This window comes from Anopheles coustani, chromosome 2 (assembly GCF_943734705.1).
Source record: "Anopheles coustani chromosome 2, idAnoCousDA_361_x.2, whole genome shotgun sequence".
NCBI classification, from domain to species: Eukaryota; Metazoa; Arthropoda; class Insecta; order Diptera; family Culicidae; genus Anopheles; species Anopheles coustani.
Window position 1 is genome coordinate 17,663,224 of NC_071289.1, and position 19,327 is coordinate 17,682,550.

At 48.2% G+C, this 19,327-nt stretch overlaps 2 protein-coding genes across 2 annotated transcripts; one reads left to right on the forward strand and one right to left on the reverse strand.

Annotated features, from left to right (window-relative positions):
- The first annotated feature begins 4,496 nt into the window (after positions 1–4,496).
- Positions 4,497–14,687, forward strand: LOC131264018 (chondroitin sulfate proteoglycan 4). Its single transcript, XM_058266309.1, has 10 exons — positions 4,497–4,566; positions 6,414–6,610; positions 6,685–6,915; positions 7,508–7,909; positions 7,980–9,238; positions 9,303–9,462; positions 9,528–11,078; positions 11,150–11,450; positions 11,521–11,886; positions 11,957–14,687. Exons 1-10 carry the CDS (start codon positions 4,497–4,499, stop codon positions 14,608–14,610), a joined length of 7,191 nt encoding a protein of 2,396 aa, XP_058122292.1. The 3' UTR covers positions 14,611–14,687.
- A 1,021-nt stretch (positions 14,688–15,708) lies between these two features.
- On the reverse strand, positions 15,709–16,565 carry LOC131264019 (uncharacterized). The gene is made up of 3 exons (XM_058266310.1): positions 16,367–16,565; positions 16,281–16,295; positions 15,709–16,163 (listed from the first exon to the last, which is right to left on the reverse strand). The coding sequence occupies exons 1-3, from the start codon at positions 16,563–16,565 to the stop codon at positions 15,745–15,747; spliced, it is 633 nt and encodes a 210-aa protein (XP_058122293.1). The 3' UTR covers positions 15,709–15,744.
- Between the last annotated feature and the right edge of the window lie 2,762 nt (positions 16,566–19,327).

Consider the following 19,327-nt stretch of genomic DNA (forward strand, 5'->3'; position numbering starts at 1 on the left):
ACCGTACGTCTCATCAATCGTCAACCGTAATGGGGTGATGGGCGATGTTTTCCCTTGCGGAAGACCGGCATAACATTTTGGGGAAATTTGAGTGACAAGCACGGAAATGCACGCCATTGCAAGGGCCTTCGTCGGGTTTGTGTGATGCAATTGATTGGAAAAGATTTCGTATTTAATTTTGATTGCAAGGCGCACGACGATGCCGGAAGCATCATACCGGGACCGGAAAAAAGGTCGATGGTCTACCGTACGCCGCATGGTACTCACATAAAACCCACTCCCTTGGAGGAAAATAATCTTGAGGAGCACCCGTCATCGGATCCAAAGAAGGGGCCCAGCTTGTCTAATGATGTTGGCTGGAAGATGTGAGGGTGGAGTGGGAAGCAGACCTTAACACGGTAGGAAGAAAAACACAAAGAACACACTCAGTTCCGCCGGTCAGGCGTAACGGGATCGCATTACGCTGCCCGTAACGAGACGAGGAGATGGATATCGTTTTTCAGCGTTTGATTCGATGAAATTTATGCGATCGACCTCCGGCGGCTGCGTACTTGGCTGCGTACACCATACGCACGCACGCACGCACGCACGTACGGGGGTTGGTTAAAAGTGGATTAATTACTTCCCCGCACCCGCACACACACACTGCCATCAAAACAGACCGGTCCTGCGTGTCCCACACCCACGCAAAACCACATCGGTCTTTGCGCCCCAACCCTGCGGCTTTAAGTTTAAGTGGCCAAGGCTGGGCAATGGGCGAGTGTTTAGTGTTTGCCTCGCGACCGTTTTGGTCGACTCGAAATTGATTGCAATTTCACAGGTCCGCCATCGGTTGCTCGTTGAGGAGCACTGCTCTCATTTAGTGCGCTATTGGATCCAAGTAGTCGATTGATGATTCCTTGAAGTGATCTTCCGACGATCGACATGGTCTTCTCAGTAAAGTCTAGCAAATATGGATGTAAACGGGATAAGGTATTTGCGAGCAAGAAGATTGGATTTGTAAGTTTCTTATTCAACTTATTAAAAACTCACTTTTGGTAATTATTTTTAGCATTATAATGAAGAGTTGCTGGTAGTTTTTTTAAACTCACTACGTCATTTTTTTGCAAATATAGCGAATTGATTTGTGTTAGTTCTTAGTAATTAGTTTCTCTACTTTATGTTTCATTTGTAGATAACACAATGGATGTGTTACAAGAGCATTAATGCGTATTTTCGATCAATTGTTTCACTATTTGTGCAAAGAATTAGCGATGTTGAACGTATTGTTTCATTCTGTCAAAATTGCATAGTTTTATTTGATTTTTTCAAAAACTCTTCACACTGTTTTCATTATAACATCATCTTTAATGGTTCAGGATATAAAAAAAACAAAATTAGACCTTATTCCCATTGAATTTACTTCTTTGTTACAAACTATTTGAATCCATTTGGTTTCACTCAATTAAAGACAAAAAAAGTGAACTATAACAGAAGCTTACTTGTGCATTTGTTCTTCCCTCTTGCTTGAATCATTCGACTTAAAACCTGCTGTTTAGCGGCGTAAACCTGCCTGCCGAAACCATAAGTCATTTTTTTACTGTCCTCTTCTAATCCCCAACGCATTTGAATCGTTTAATTTATAGTGCACCGAAAAGCTGGAAATTAATGATTCTTAGGAAAATGAAAAAATCTTCCACAATGGAATGAAACCACGCTTGCGTTGCACGGTAGCACCTCCGAAGCAAAACATCTTATCGCCATCATCACCCGAGTTGTACGAAGGGTGGAAAATTTATGGCCCCGGGAAAAGAATGGGAAATTGAAGAACAACACCGGAGAGCCCGGGGGTGGGGTGAATATTTATGGAAGTAGCTGCTTTTTTCTCCATCGCATTTCGGTTGCACTTTTGCGTGCGCCGTTCGGGAGCATCGGAAAATTGGCTGGATGGTGTGAGAGACGGGGCAGGGGGTGGCGACGAGCTGGAACAAAAACGACCCGAACACCCAAAGCAAACGACGCCATCCTAATGGGTGCGATTGACATTTTGTGATGAGTGTCGTCTTCATCGTCGTCCGACTCGTGGTAGTACATTGTTGGGCAATGTTGAACGATGTTTGCATTTTCCACCCTCTCCCTCGTTGCGTTCCTCCGCCAAGCGTGAGGACCACTCGAGACGCAAACGGTGGTCATTAATTTTTCCCTAACTCTTCCAATAAAACCGCGTGTCCCTGTGAGATGAAACGATCGGGAAATGTCAACCGAGCCGCGTTTTTCTTGATGTCTCAAGCCAGGGATGCACCGAAAAGCGCGCGCTCATAGACGAGCCCCATAAAGAAACTAATTAACGTGGGATAGTGCGTAAATATAGAACGGCCGTAGGGCGAGGGAAAGCGTTCGTTTCGATGCGTTTGGCCCGAGTAGAGTTCCAAATCGAAACGACGCTTTTTTCTTCCCTAGGACTTCAAAGAACTTTGGCGAGTTCGTAACGTTGCGAAAGGTCTTCAATGTTCTTCTAGTAGAAAAGCAGCTGCTTGACGAATCCGTCATGTGCGAAACATCTTTGACGAATTGCCCGATGGTCATAACACTTTTCCTCCTCAAGCAAAGACCAACATTGAGCCGGCAACCTCACGATCCTTATAATTAAGGATAATAATGGTAGCGTCTTGCGCTAGACTGTCAATTGTCTCGCGCTTCACCACGACAAGCCCTCCGTGGGGACGCGAGCTCTATGTTTACCTTTGTGTGCGCCGGAAAGTGCAACGTACGCCAAATGCACCGAAGTGGATGGAAAACCGATGTTTGTGCTCCCTACGGTCTGCTTTTCCGCCCTTTTGCGCCGCTTCTAAATTAAGCGCAGCGGGCCAGTTTGTTTTATAGCTTGCCCCGAGACTTGAGCCATGCGTTCGGGGCGATTTTTTTTTCCTCTTTCCCTTTGGGGACGCGCATTCGAATGTCGTAAGGTTGATGCGCGAATGTATCCCTCTCTGTGCTGGGCGACGGGGGCGACGAATTGGCGTCGGTAAAGTGCATCGTTTGGAAATGGATGGCTGAAAACGGTGCTAGACAACAAGTTGATCGTGGGTTGACAAGTTTATGGAACTACTTTCAAATGTTTACCAAATGAAGTTTGGGTAGCAAAGGGAAATATCAATTTTAATCACACTTAATGCTTATGAAAATAAAAATAAGATAAAATGCGTATATATAGATTTAACTAGACTTCATTATTTTGTGTAGGTAAAAGTACGACTATTATTCGGAGTTGATAGGAAGTAGCAATGACATTAGGGCAAATATTTTTTATAGGTAGTAAAGATCATCCAATCCGATCACAGGGTAATGGTCATATTCAGTTCTACTAAAGATGAAATTGAGAGAAATACATAAAATAAAATTTAATATTTAAAAACACAACAACAAATTAGGAATCGAACGATAAGAACGATTAGAATCATCTAATTTCAAATGGTTACTTCTTCGAGTTTGTTGGTATAAATCTTATCAACAAAACTAATTTATTAAAATTATAAAAAATATCTGTAATGTTCATCAGTTGCCCGAACTATTCTAAAGACTGATCAAACTTTGAGTCGTGAGTTTCCACCCCGGTTGTGTTTGTGTGTCTTTTCCCCGGTGAAGAAGAAGAAGCTGCAAAAGGAGCGCGGGTCGTCGAGTCATTTTTCACACGATGCGTTCCACAAATTTCCACCATTTTCCACCACCCCTGCTTGACGTCTGTGGATGTTGAAACATGTAGAAGATGCCGTGTGTGTGCGTGTGTGCACGAGAGGGATCGTGTTCTCCTCGAGGATTCCCGCATTGTTGCATTATTGTGCGGTGTTTGTTTGCGTTTCCGGCGCGGTGACGGGGGATTACGATTGATTGGGATTTTCTGCCGAATTTGTTTTGACCACGACGCGACACCGTGTGATTACTGGAATGAATTAGTGCAGCGTAGGTTGGATGGTTGGAGCATAGCAGTTCTGTCCGTTGCCCAGTGCCTTTCCCCGTTTTCAAATTATGCCGAGAATGCGTTCGCTGTGTGTTTGTTTTGATGTTGTTTTCTATAAATTGGGATAATGTTTAGAAGCAAAACGAGAATCTTTCCTCCCAAGTGCTCAACGATGGTATTAAATTGATGGTCCATTTCTGGCTCTAGGTTGATGCGATCGAGCAACAGATTGGGCAAGATAGATAACGGTGTGAAAAGTTGTGAAATATATCGCCCGAAAAGTGTGTGCCCCTGACAAATGGTGGTGAAGTGGCCATGATGAGAAAATGCAGTCGCAATGCAGTTCGGAATAGCAAACAATTTGGTGCAAAGTGAACGAGAGCGTGATCGACGGAAGGAAATGCACCTCAACAGCGGGCGAACGATCGTGATTTTCGTGCAAACGCCATCCCGACGAACCGTACTATACATTGCTTAGCGGCTCACCTTGTTTTGTTGGGGTTGACTCCCCTACAGAGATTACAACCCGTAGCGACCATCATCAACCGAAAGCCACACCATGGATCGACGGATACGAATGTGGATATTTATCCTAATTCTCTGCCTAACGCTCATCGACGCCGTCAAGGGTAAGTGACACGCAAGCCGCAGGACTTTTAAAATCTGGCAAATCACGCACAGCAAGTTCTTGGTGCACTGAGAAAAAGAGGAAACACCAAATTGAGACGGAGGCGGGTCGGTTTTAATTGTTGCATCGTTTTCGAACGAGTCCCCAACTCCAAAGGCTCTGACGAGGGAGAGAAAGTAAAATTTAACGATCATGAAGATTGATGAACAAAGATGTCATATGGCAGGAAGCGGGCCCAGTTGAAACCGGGAAATGCTCGGAAAGGCGACAGATGTTTCCCTGGAGCCACGCTTTCACGTTGAAACGCGTGCTGGAATTAATTTAATTTATTTTTCTTGTCACCGACCGAAACTGACACCGGTGTAGATTTGTTGAAAGGTTTCCGCGGTGTTACTTGAATTTTCATAGTTGTTGTTGTGGAAATAAATATTTCACCTTGGTTTCGTATGAGTTTTCTTTCTTTATTTATTAATTTTTTGTATAATTTTTGTTTTAACATAGCTCATCCAACAAACTCACATGTGCTACGAACTAAACACAATGGAATGTCTCCCGATAGTCGACGGTTTTCCATTCGCATCCGTCTTCACTTCCATTATGGAGTGTATCGTTCGGGAAATATTAAGTCCAGATTTCCCCGCTGAAAGCTTAAGCACTCTCATTTGGACCTAATGGCTTCGTAAACCATTTAATGTGCTTCGCCTCGGGCGGTACGGGGAAAAAGAAGAACCCAGAAGTTTGGACTGGGCGCGCTGGGTCGGCTCATCCGTCCGTCATCGGTCGCTGTCGATTGACGAATATTGACAATGGTGCGCACTGTTGTGTGGCGCGAACGGTTTTCCCTCCCCCCCACCCTCCCTAACAACAAAGCCAAACAAACAACGCGCGTGGACCGCATGGATGTATACATAAACATTCCTCTCGATGCACTCCATTTCCTTCCCGCACCCGGAAAAACACTTACCGTGGTGCCAAAACCGGCGAGGGGCGAGGGCCAACCAATTCAAGGTCGTTTACATTAACCGCGGTTTTGGATCGCCGGCTCAGACATGATGGTGTTCGAGTTGCGCATCGAACGTGCTCAATTGTTTTCTAAGGCCGAAAACATGGCGCTTGCCATTGGTGTGGCCCCTATTGTGTCGAAGATGGAACGCACATGGTGCGTGTCATGTCAGCGATCGGTTCCAATCGGACCCCTCTCGATCGTGACGTAACTCGGGGAAGATCGGTCAGGGCGGAAGACATCGGAAGACTAAATTTAAAACAGAACACTCCGGGAAACTTCGTCAGTGTATTGTTTTTATTTCCCCTTCAGTGAACTCTCGACGAGGTCTGTTGCCTCGGAGGGGGATCTGTCTTCCAAACGTTGATTTGTGATCGAAGTACAACTCGACTCAAATTTGTATTCTGATAAATCCCCGCTACGTGACTCTGGGAACACTTAGCACAAATCTTAGCCCTTCCTAGTCACGTATTGCGACATACCAAAGCACATGCCGTGCTATATTCATGTCCTGACCTAACTCACGCTCTCGTGTTTGGTATTCTTCCTTGCCACTTTAACAGCGTCGCTTTCAACATGATCTCAATTTTTCTTAAGAGGGCTCCCTTTATAACAAAATTCGGCGTCGAGGGTGGAAGGAAACTCCTGTTGAATGCCCTGCTATCGGCTTTTCACACCTTCCATTGACCTCGATCGAGCTGCACACTTTTTCCCTGCCCTTCTTGAGGGAGAATGCTTGGTTCCTGAAGGGCCCGAATTTTCACGCCACTCCTACAAACGAGTGTTGTTTATTTTTGCATCGCTGATTTATGGCAATTTTCATCACTCTTCCCTCACCCTTTCAGTGTCGTTCTACGGCGCGAGCCACGTCACGATGCCCCTGCAGGAGTCCAAGCTGTCCACCAACATCCGGCTGCGGTTTCGGACGCGCCAGGACAACGCGCTCCTTCTGGTGACCGCCGGCCGCACCGACTACGCCCTGCTCTGCATCGAGGGGGGCAAAATTAGGTTTAGCTTCAAGATAGACGACTATCAGACTGATGTAAGTGTTTATGCGATATTTCTCTTACTAAAACGAGATACTTACACACATGTTGTTATGCGGCTCTTCTACAGCTTTGGTCACCCGTGACCCTGAAAATCAATGATCTCCAATGGCATGACATTTCGATTTCGCGCTACACCGCCAACCTGACGCTGCAAATCGATGAGTACTTCGCGACGAAAACCCTACCACCGAAGGTGATGGAGCTGAATCTGCACATGGGGGTGCACCTTGGCGGCAGGGGACACTTCAACGAACCGTTCCTGAGCGCGCTACCGAGTTTCCGGGGGTGTTTTGCTGATGTAAGTCGGCTGAAGAAGCATTTGGAAGGATTTATATGCTTAACTTAATCTATTTGTAATTTAAATACCTTTTTTATGAGTATTTTCTGTACAAAACCACTTGATTTAGCTCTTTGTTTTATCAGTTTCATTTTCATTTGTTATTATTTTCGATCAGTTCAGTTCGTTTTCTCATTAGGTATCAAGTTGCTTGATTTAGAAGATACCATTTAAAATATTCCTATTATAAGGGCAAAAGGAGCATTTTTAATTTAAACTTGTTCTTAATTGGAGATATTTTAATAACAGCTTTACTAGGATTGTTTATAAGAAACTCTTTTATGTAGGCACTTTCTTTGAGTCTCCCATTCCAATGTTCATGTTTAATCATTTTTGTAAATTACAGTTCATGTTCTTGTCACGGATCCTCATTTCATTTATTTAGGTCATATTTGCATATCTTGTGTAAATATTTGTTTTTTTTTTAAAGTATTTTTAATCATCCCAAAACAATTGTTGAATACACAGACCAACCCTTACTTAGCAAGAAATATGATCGCTTTGCCCGATTTACATAGATTCTTTTATTATGAATGCTCCCTTCTTTCCAAAGGTGTTCTTCAACAACGTAAACGTGTTCAAGCGGGCACGGGAAGGGACGCACCACACCACGACGCAGGACGTGTCGTGGGTTTGCTCGCCGGAGTTCGACGCCGACCGGGACGTGCCGATCAGCTTCCTCGACGACGACAGCTACAGCGTGCTGCGGAAACCGGCCTCCCGGTCCGGCGACCGGTGGAGCTTCGAGTTTCGCACGATCGAACCGTTCGGCACGCTGATGAGCAACATTCCCCGCTCGGCCAAGCACGACTACGTCATGCTGGAGATCGTGCAGAGCAAGCTGCGCCTGCTGGTGGGCAAGGGCTCGAACGCGGTCGAGCTGATACCGGATCGGAACGTTTCCGACGGAAAATGGCACAACGTCTCGATTACCTACAGTCCGATGTTGGTCGATGTAAGTACGGGAGCGTGGGGTCTGCCGGGATGCCATTGACAAATCATTGATCCTCTGGTTGATCTTACAGATTGCGGTCGATGAGACGAGCAACAGTGCGACGTTCGCGAACGGGAGCAGTCAGGCGATCGAGCTGGAGGAAGACTTCTACATCGGTGGTCTGGATGCCGAGCGGCACCGGAAGGCATCGATGAAGCTGATCCGCGAAACCGAATCCAGCTTCAAGGGCTGCATGCGCAATGTCGTGCTGGACGACCAGGAGGTTGGCTTTCCGAACTTTTCCGTCACGCACCACGTCACGGTGGACTGCGTGTGGCAGTATCCGTGCATCGAGAAGCAACCGTGCATCATCAGCTCGCAGTGTCAGCATCAGGGCATCGAGGACTTCATCTGCTACTGCGACCAGGCGTACTGCATCAAGGCGGACTACGGCGAGCGGTACAAGATCTTCACGCGCTCGCAGTCCCGCGTCGAGCTCGAGCTGCTCGAAATCAACCCGATGGAGGTGATGGAGGGTGGCATCGCGTTTCTGTCGCGCGAGTTCATCGGCGTCCTGTTCGACTATCCCGAGATGGGCATCAAGGAGGCGTCGATCATCTTCCATATCGTACAACCGCCAAAGCACGGCCGTGTTACCATCTCCTCGTACGGTCCCGATAGCAACGGTACGGTAACGCAGACCAAGTTTTTCTCGCACATCGACCTCAGCACGGACAAGGTGAAGTACACGCACAATGGGGATGAACATTCGACCGATCAGATGACGATCGACATGCAGCTGATGTCGGTACCGCGCGATTCCAAGCTTCCCGACCTGTCCGGAAAGCATCGGTTTGTGCTGCACGTCAACGTGACGCCGGTGAACGATCCTCCCGTGCTACAACTCCCGCCCAATCGACATCTGCGGATCACTCAGGGCATCCCGAAGACGCTCGGAACGGACGTGCTCAATGCGGACGATCCGGACAGCCAACCGGAATCGCTGATCTACACCATCCTGATGAGTCCCAACTCGGAAGCCCAACAGGGCCGGATCGAGGTTAACGGGAAACCGGTGACAACGTTCGCGCAATCCGACATCAACGCCGGCAGTGTGACGTACGTCATCAACACGAAGGGTTCGGAAGACTCACACTTTGACCTCACGGTTCAGGTGTCGGACGGGATGGAGACAAGCCCGGCTAGTTCGATGCGTGTTTCCGTGCTGCCACTTCAGTTGCGAATGATCAACAACACGGGACTGGTGTTGATACACAAATCGGCCGCTGCCATCACGCCGTACAATCTGTCGTTTGTTCCGAACGCCGAGGAAGACAATGTCGATATGAAGTGAGTCTTTAAACGGACTATTCAAATGTTGTGAGGTCTAAGGTTACTTTGATTTCCATCTTAGGTTCGATGTAGTCCAATCTCCACTGTACGGAAATTTACAAAAGCTGCGAACCGTGGACTCTTCCTGGGTGAACGTTGATTCCTTCAGCAGCAGCCAGGTGATGCTCGGTCAAATACGCTACCTTCACGTTACGGATTTCCCCCAACATGACGAGTTTAAGGTAAGCTAGACGTAACGAAACCTTTGAATTTATTGATGTTAAAAGGGAGATCTTTCTTCTTCCAGTACACGGTATCGTTGGGTCCTGTAACCACACCGACGTATGACTTCCGGATATCCTTTACGAAGCTACGCATCGGCATTGTCCGGCAGAATAATATGCACATCAGCACCAAAGACAATACGATCCGGCCGGATTTTCTCTACCATCAGACAACGCCGATAGTGACGCTCGCCCGGAACGTGATCTACACCGTCGTGACGGCGCCAAAGTTCGGCGTAATCTACGTCGAGGGCCATCCGCAAACGGCCAAACCCGGGCACTCATTTACGCAGCACGAGCTGGACAAGAACCTGATAAAGTACCGCACGTACCACTCGTCGTACGGAAGCTTCGTCGATACGTTCGAGTTCGTCGTGGCGGTGCCGGAGTGTGAGGATGTGCAGGGGAAGATCGATTTCATCTACACCCCTCCCGACTACCTGGCCAAGCAAATCATCTACCAGAAGCGCGAGAAGCTGTACGTGCACGAAGGCAACCGGACGGCCTTATCGCGGACGAACTTTGAGGTATACTTCAACAAGTTTAACTTCCTTTCGTTCAATCTGACGCACCATCCGAAGCACGGTAAGATCTGTCTGCTTAATCCTCGGACGTTTGAGGCGAAGGATATCGCCACGTTCACACTGCAGGATCTGTTCCTCGGGGACATCCACTACTGTCACGACGATTCGGAGTCAACGCGTGACAGCTTCCGGCTGCTGATACTTTCCGACGACGAGACCGATTTTCAGTTTGTTTGCGAGATCCAGGTGGAGATCACGCTGCAAAACGACAACGGACCGTACCGCGTGTTCGATAAGGTGTTTCACATCGTACGCGACGAAACGAAACTGCTTACGGCGGGCGACCTCAAGTACTCCGATCCGGATATTGAAACCCGCCAGAACGACATTGAGTACCGTTCGGTGAGCTGCACGAACGGGGAGCTATACCGGAACTCTAATGGAGCTGGCAAACCGATCGAACAATTCACCCAGGAAGACTTGGACCACGGTCGGATGCTATTCCTGCATAATGGAACCGACAACGGGAAGATCTCGTTCATCGTCACCGACGGGTTGTACGAGGTTCCCGGTTCGCTCGAGATCGAAGCATCCGATCCGTTTCTGAGGGTGCGCGAAAGTAACGCCTCGATCGTGCAGGAAGGACGTGCCGTGCTGCTTACGAGCAGCGATCTAAACATTGATACGAATTTGAACGCAAAACCACACGAAATCGAGTACCGTGTTATGCACGGACCGAACAACGGGCTGTTGAAGATGTTCGTTCCGAAGTTTGACTCTGGGCAGCTGCATCGGCTCAACAATGCCACAACGGCGTCGAACTTCTCGCACGCCGATGTCCTCTCGGACCGGATCGTTTATTGGAACCGCGACGTGGCTTCCATGGACCGGATAAAGTATCGCGTCGGAACGAAGGGAGTATGGACGGAGGGTGAGGTGATGATACGGATTTACCCACCAGCATACTGGGAACAGCTTCGGATACGGCGCAATCAAACGTTATATGTCGAGGAGTCAACGAGTGTGATCATTTCGAGGGACGTACTTGAGGTAAGCTAATTATGAGCAACTAGTACAACGGGAGTATATTAAAATGATATCCTTTTTTCTTTCTATTTTAGATTGTCCACCCTAACATTTCACCGGGTGACATAACGTACCTCGTTACGACACAACCCCAGCACGGATACCTGGAGATCCAATCGATCACCTCCGACGACGAGTACAACTCGAAAGTATTCGACCAATCGACGATCAACGCGGAAAAGATGTTCTACATACAGGCGGGTGTAAATCAGTCGTCCGATTACTTCACGTTCGATGTCACCAACGGAATCACCTGGCTTCGGGATCTGATGGTGAAGATCGTGATCATCCCGGAGCATCTGTATGTGCAGACGAATGAAATCACTGTTGAAGAGGGTACGCACATTTCAGTTAATCTCAGGACTCTAAATTGAATGATCATGTTCTGAATCAATCTTTCTTGCAGGAAAAACGGTACAGCTGCAACCGGAAGACATGGTCTCATACTCGGAATACTATGTCGGGAAAATCCTTGAGTACAAAATCCTGGATCATCCACTGCACGGAAGCATACGGGCGGGCAAGTCCTCCAAAGTGAACCGGTTCACGCAGAAGCAGCTGGAAGCGGGTGTGATCACTTACGTACACAATGGAAGCGAGAATTCGTCCGACACGATACGACTGGTGGCGCTCAGTCGGAACAAGGAGAGTGTGCCGTTTCAGCTGGCGATCAAGATATTACCGATCAACGACGAAGTTCCACTATTGGTAACCAACACCGGGCTGCACATGTGGATAGGAGGGAAATCGATGATTGGAAGCAACGACCTAAGTAAGTCGCAAAAGGACTCTAATTGTTGGAGGGGGCATTACTATATTAAGGTCATTTTGTTTCATTCCAGTGGCTCAAGACTACGACACACCACCGGAAAACCTTACCTTTCACATCCAACAAATGTCCGGAGGGTACGTGGCGTTCAAGGATAGCTACAACAAGAAGACGCACTCTTTCACGCAGCAGGACATCAACGAGAACACGGTGTTCTTTATTCACGACAGTAGCAACCAGAACGGCAAGGTAGTGTTCTACGTCAGTGATGGCCTGCACAACACCTCCGAGGGCGTGCTGCATATCGTGACGAACCCCGTCGCCCTGGAGGCGATCCGGAACGAAGTGTTGCACGTGTTTCCCATGACTCGGAAGCAGATCCTCCCGGACCAACTGCACTACAAATGTTCGGATGACGACCGGGACGTGAAGTACGTCGTAACCGTTCCACCCCAGATGGGCCGGCTGTTGTACGAGCAGGTGGAGTTTGGCTACTCGAACGAAATCAGTGAGTTTACCCAGCACGACGTGGAGAATGGGCGTGTGTTTTACGAGCACACGCACGCGATGGTGGAGCTGAAGACTAACGATTCGTTCTATTTCGACGTGACGGCCCCACTGTCGAATAGTTTGGTGGATCAGATATTCAACATTGACGTGTCAGTTTCATCTGGCGGTCTGTTGCGATTCCTACCGGTCCCAAGGATTACCATCGAGGAGGGTGAATCTGCTCCGATCAAACTGGATCTCTCGAAGGTGCTGGAGTACTTGGAGACGCGTGCAGGAATCGCCGCACCGGAGTTGTACATCGAGGTGCATCCACCGGCGCACGGCCTGGTGGAGCTCGAGGACGAAAGCGCCGAAGTGAACCGGTTCTCGCTGAATGATTTCTACTCGAACAAGGTTATCTACAAGCACGACCACTCAGACACGGTCGAGGATAAAGTGTCGCTGGCGGTGTTTCTTGTACCGGGCCATCTGTTTCTGTGCAACATAACCATCCCGGTAACGATCAACCCAGTCAACGATCAACCGTTCCATCTGCTCACCCCGTCGCCGCACATTTCGGTGATCGAGGGTGAAAACGAAACCATCACCTCGACGCACCTACTTACCGAGGATGCCGACACTGACCCGCGTGAGATCGTGTACGATGTGATCAGCGGCCCGAACCTCGGTGTGTTGCTGAAGATTTCGGACGAAGGCTACCCGCAGGATATCATAACCTACGGTAACAAGTTCACACAAGCCGACATCAACGAGAATCGCATCATCTACACGCACTCCGGCACACCACAGTCGACCACGTTCTACTTCACCGTTTCGGACGGCAAGTACAATCCGGCGTACGAGATATTCAACATCAAAATCCTTCCCATAACGATACTGCCCGGGTACACCAGCCACCCGATCCTGGTGCAGCAGGGCTCCAACCTGGGCATTCTCGAAGCACAGCACGTGTCGGTGGAGACGAATGTGCAGAAAGGGCGCATCATGTACAACATCACGAAGAACCCGCTCGGTGGAATCATCATCTCGAACAACAAACCGATCTCGAAGTTTACCCAACGCCAGCTGGACGACGGAAAGATAGGATACATGCAGACCGACATGAGTCGCTCGAACGATACGTTCCAGCTGGACGCGTTCATCCCCGATACGACCTCGTCCTGCCTGATCGAGGTGGCGATGGTCGTGCAGCCGTTCATCATCATCAATCCGATCACGATCACTCCGGGCGATCGGGTTCGGCTCAGCTCGACCTTCATCTTCGACAATCCAGCGCAGCTGAAGTTGAACCGATACAATCCGAAGATCACGATCACTCGGCGGCCAAAGTATGGGCGGTTGAAGAAGATCGTCCGAAGCACTGGGTTGGATTACGCCGAGCAGCAAAGCGACAAGGAGATCAGCTCGTTCACCTACAAGGAGCTGAAGAGTGGCGTCATCTACTACGCAGCGCGCAAGTTCAACCAAGACTTCCAATCGATCAACGATAACTTCGAGTATGTGCTCTCGACGAAAACGGCCCAACCGGGTCAGGGGATGGTACCGGTCGAGATCTACTCTCCTTCGCGATCGCACGACACGAGTGACGTCAACATTGTCACTACGGAATCCGCAGCTATCCCGCTGGACTACCTGATCGCGGTATGCGTCGCCGTTGCGGCGCTAGTACTCATCCTCATCACGGTGCTGCTGCTCAAGTGCCGCTCGAAGGGATCACACAAAGCCGGCCTCGACAAGGATCAACCACCGTCGCTGCCGCGACCTCCCGACTTCATGACCCTCAACAACCGCATGTACACACCGTCCGAAAACGAGTCGCTCCCGGTGACGAACTCCTCCACACCGTTGCCCATCATCAGCAGTATCCCGCACTGCAAGGTCATCCCGATCGGGGGCCTCGACAACACGCTCCAGCTCGATTCAGAGCCGGACGATCTGCTGGACATGCACGGCGAGCTGCTGCCCAGCATGGGCCACGGCTACGGAAGGTACGGGTACGGTGCCGACGAGAACGACGAGTGGAGTTCCTCGTGCGACGTCGGTCCGGAGGTGAACTACTCGACGATATCGCAACCCCAGCAGCACCATCTGATGCAGCAACACCAGCAACTGCTTCCTCCACAGCATCAGCAGCAACAGCAGACACATCAACCACAGTCGACACCCCAGCTTGCGAAGGCGAATCCACTCCTTCGCCGAAACCAGTATTGGGTCTAACGTAGCGACCATGGGCTCTCGCGCCTGTGGAGTAGTACATTTCGTATACTGTAAATAAAACCAAAGAGTACTCGCCATCTGACCATGCCAAAGTCCAACCCTATGCTCATAATGGATGTGTTGTTGGTATATTTTAAAAATATCTTATATTCCCACTGTCTTAATGCTTACACTACCTACGGGACGGTATCGTAAAACTATCGGGATCAGATCGCTCTGCTAATCGTGCCATTTGGGCAAGGGGCATTTAGTGTTTCGTATCGATCTTTGCTATGCAATTCAACACTGGAAGCATTTCTACGATCTCCCCATTGCAGCATTCCTCTACGCTACACGAAGTTTATGGTTTCTTCCGAATCTCCATATTCAGATAGTGGTAGGGCTAACCTAATCTATAATATCTTGCACTTACATACACTTACTAATAATGGGGTATTGTTTCAATCATTTAAGTGATTTTCGTTTTGCTTAAGTGTCTAATACTGAAGGAAACATACAAACCTACGCTATTGCGGTACTCTTTCTATTTTTTTTAAACATCTTCCAACGTTTCGTTTTTAAGTATCCATTGCCACGTTTTCTTTTCCAGTTACTAATACTTTGTATTAATGTTTAACAACTTTACACGTCTACACACTTAAACCCTATCGCTATTTGCAAAACAGTGTCCTCTTCTTATTTCTTAATCCTATCGGCACATCGAGCACACAGTTTCAATCTCGTATCAAACAATAGAATGGTTTTCATTTCCTCGTCCTCGTTGTTGCTGATGCTAGAGTGGATGGCTTCCATCAAACGTTGACACGGATAGTATCCGTAAAGTGAAAGTAAATTATTCGTCTTCTGCTTTCCGGCTTCGTGACGCGATGTTTAAAGTACACAAACGTAAGGTTTAAAGAGATGAGAAAGTGCGCAAGTGTGTCTGCACATTATATAACACTGCTAAAAAGACTAGAATAGTAGTAGAAAGATCGATATATCGGTGATTTCAAAGAAGCTAACCACACTGTGAGTCACTCCACGCAAAAGCAACAGGTATTTTGCGTCCACCGGAAAAAAAACCAGTTTCCACGGTGAATGACGATCCTGTGACTTTGAATTTCGGGAGCTTTTGCGCATCAAAACAAATTCCTTCTAGTATCGAGGAGCGGAACCATTGCTGGTTGGCGTCACGTTGCACGCGTGGTTCACGTAGGCCAGCCCTTCGGTGGAATCTTCCGCCGGGTAGCGGTTGCTGGTGACCGTCGTGATGGTGGTTTGATTTTCCACATCCTGGTCCGGCGTGCCGGTGGTCGTCGTTTGCTGCGTGTTCTGCCTGGTCAGGTTGGCCGGATTCTTCGGCGTTCTCGTGGGGCTTTTCGTGTTCGGATTTTCGTGCGTCATCGCCACGGTGGGGGTCGCATCGTTCTTCGTTTGCCACGGCAGCCGGGGACATACGATCGTGACACGTTTGAGCTTCAAAAACAATAGAAACACTACGATGAGGAGGATCGCTACCACGCCGGACAGCACACCAATCGTTATCGTGTTGATTCGGGCGGATGTTTTGAGCGCTGCAAAAGAATGTCGAACGAAAAAAACGTAATTTTAAGCTCGTAAATATATCAACATACTAACGCTCACACGCAAACACAATGCATCACTACGACAATGGACGAAGTTATACTCACATGAAATGAGGTAATCTGCAAAAGAAAACGACAAACATTTACGATTAGAATGTTCCATCCAGTTCTAGTTCATTTAAATCCCATACCTTTGCACTTATCCCTGCAGTCCAGACTCTCATCGGCACAAATAACTTTACAGCTTTTGCAGGAGTAGCTGTGCTCGTCGCAGAACTGGTCCACGGAACAAACCGAAATTCCTTGGTCGCACCGTTCCGCCCGGACAGAACTCATCACAACCGCGGTGGTAATGCTGAAGACGACCAAGATCAGCCACGAAGGCACCATTCTGTCCGAGAGCATCGTTCTTCTCATTAGATTCTTGTCACCAGAGCTCGCGTCAACAATCACTTCCACCCAGTTCCACTAGCAGGGGTTTTAAAAAACCAGGAAAATTGTGTGTTTTGTTTCAAATCTCACACTCGGATTCACTCGCTTTTCACTTATGCTGTGTCTCTGTGATGCTTTCGATCACTTTTTCCACAAAAAAAAAACAAGATATACACCTAATCGAGCGATGACTCATGCTCACGTTGGCAAGCTGAGAAGCGCGACGAGATCGCACGTACGGAAAAATTGACCAGCCAGCTCGCGGGGACCGCTCAACACTTTCTATACAATTCCGTGGCTCGCGTAAACGGCCCGACCGTAAACCTGCCTATCCTATGTGCATGTTGGCAACATGTTTGTGCTCGACAAACTATCAAACCGCCTGTGTATGGGTGCTGGCGCACAGGTGCGGTAATTGAATGGACGTGCGTACAGGTATCTCGTCGCTTGAGCTTTTTTCTCGTACAGGTAGTTGTGGGGGATGCGATGATGCTGCGCCAACCCCTCGAGAAGCATTAATGTTTTTTTTATGGCGATCTCAAATCAAAGCGAACTGGTCTAGATCTTTATTATAATACTGTCGAGAGACTTTTTTTTAATTTTAAATAAATTTATTCATATTAGTTTTCCGCCTTCTGTGAAGCAATGCCATTTATCACTTCTAGCAAGAGGAAATAATCCATTTCCCCACAATGATGCTTTGATGAAATGCCCATGGAAAATTAAATCCAATTTTTATTTCATGTAGAGAAAGGCATTTGCAGCCACAAGCATGATCGTAAACATTATAGCACCAACCCATAAAAATACCCATACCAACGTAAGCACTGAAAGCTTCGCATCCATCAATGAACAGCAATGCTGGGGCAGAGAACGACACATCGCAATACAGCATTCCACGGTCAATGTGGCATTGGTGATGTTAGTTTGTTTTCGTACCTCGTCGGAGGTACAGTCGTGTCTCTTGAGGTCAACCCACCGGGGGTTGTCCAACTCAGTCCGAGGCACCCTTGGAAGGGAAAGGAACGCGCCCAACACCTTGTGATGTTTACCAGCGGTGTACCGTTTTGAGCAAACAAACTTCTCTGGCATTTCGGTGTGCCGTTTGCTTTTGGGCTACTTTGTAATTTGGCCGGGCCTTTGTTTGCGCGACTCGAGGGATGGTTTGAAAAAGTGCTGGAGTGTTTGCTACGGCTCAGTTGTGCTATAGATTAATTGCGGAGAGTGCCTACTACGCAGTTTGCTTCGTTAGATGAATGTTGTGATATGTGAACGATATGTGATCGAAGATACTTGATAGTTTGTGAAATGATACAATAAAGAGCTTTAGTTATTGTATCAAGCAGTGTAAAACTAAATAGAAAAAAAAACCTCAAGCAAAAAACACCCTCATCAAGCCACAAAAGCGCCCGATCAGCCTCCTAATGTGACATCCGATCGCGGTCGGTGCAAAAGTGATCGTATTTCTTGATCGAGCATAAAATCGAAGAAGAACAAAGCACCCACAAATCCGTTACGTTTGTAAGCCAGCCATCACAGCCTGCTTCGCTGACGGATTCACGGACAAAAAAGCTCAACGCGTCCGCAAGCGACGAACCCCGCACACAACATCGACACCCAGGTAAAACGGGAGACAGCGAATGGAAAGAAGTGAAGAAAGGTTGAAAAAAAAACAACAACATTCCGAAGCACCCCCGAGGCAGCATACTTCGCATGAGAGGATGGGAAAACTCAGTCATGTGTAGAATAGTGGAAGATAACTGGCCGGCACGGCGAGATTGCGCTATTTCGTCATGCGGGAAGCTCGAGAAAACGGTGTGAATACGTAACCGGATCCATCCCCGCGCGCATGGTAACCCAGGGTTCCACAATTTCCACCCTGCTCCCCCTGGCAAGAATGTGACCTTTCTCCGCCCGGTTAGGACGGGGTCGTCATAGACGTGCTTGACCCGCTGGCAAAGCTGCTGTTGCGGCGCGGTACATAACGTTAAATACAGGGTGGAACAGAAAACAAAAACATCTCACTCTTTTCTCGTCCGGACTCACCCAAGCATCTTTTGTGCAAAGGAAAGAGAATGTCTGGTCGCGGTTGGAGGCTAAGGAAAGGAAGCATGGATAACTAACCGCGTGCCCGGCTGATCATGATGGCGAGCGGATAATCTGTTCAGCTTCGTTGGGGGGGTGGGAGTATGGGGTATTTAAAATGGGAGTCCGGGGATCGTCGTTCGATCGGTTTAGTCAGAATACCGACGTGAGGAATGTGGCAGGTTTTTATTTATCTTTTTTCCCCCATCGCCTTATTTGTTTATTGAACTGGATTAGTCATGCAAAGCGCGAGCGACGGTTCTTAGTTCTAAGGCGCAACCCGTTTCCCGTCGAATGGGGCTAACTTCTTTACAGCACAACACGTACAGTCACGAAATGTTTACCAAACTTGCCGGTTTCGCAGAACCACCTGCCGCATATCACCATGCCACCCGGTTTCGGACGAAAAAGCTGTCGAAGAAACAAACTAACAAACTATTCTTCCCCGGGAAGATAATTGTCCGTGTTGTCCGAACGGAAGGAGATGAGCCCGGCAGCGTGGCGTTTTCTTCCAATCCAATCGCCCATCGGAAAGAATCGAGGTTATTTGCAGGAAGTGTGTAATTATTGGGCCTTTTTTTCTACATCTGCCGGCACGAATGTGGCTGGAGAACCGCAACAGAATGGATAGAGAA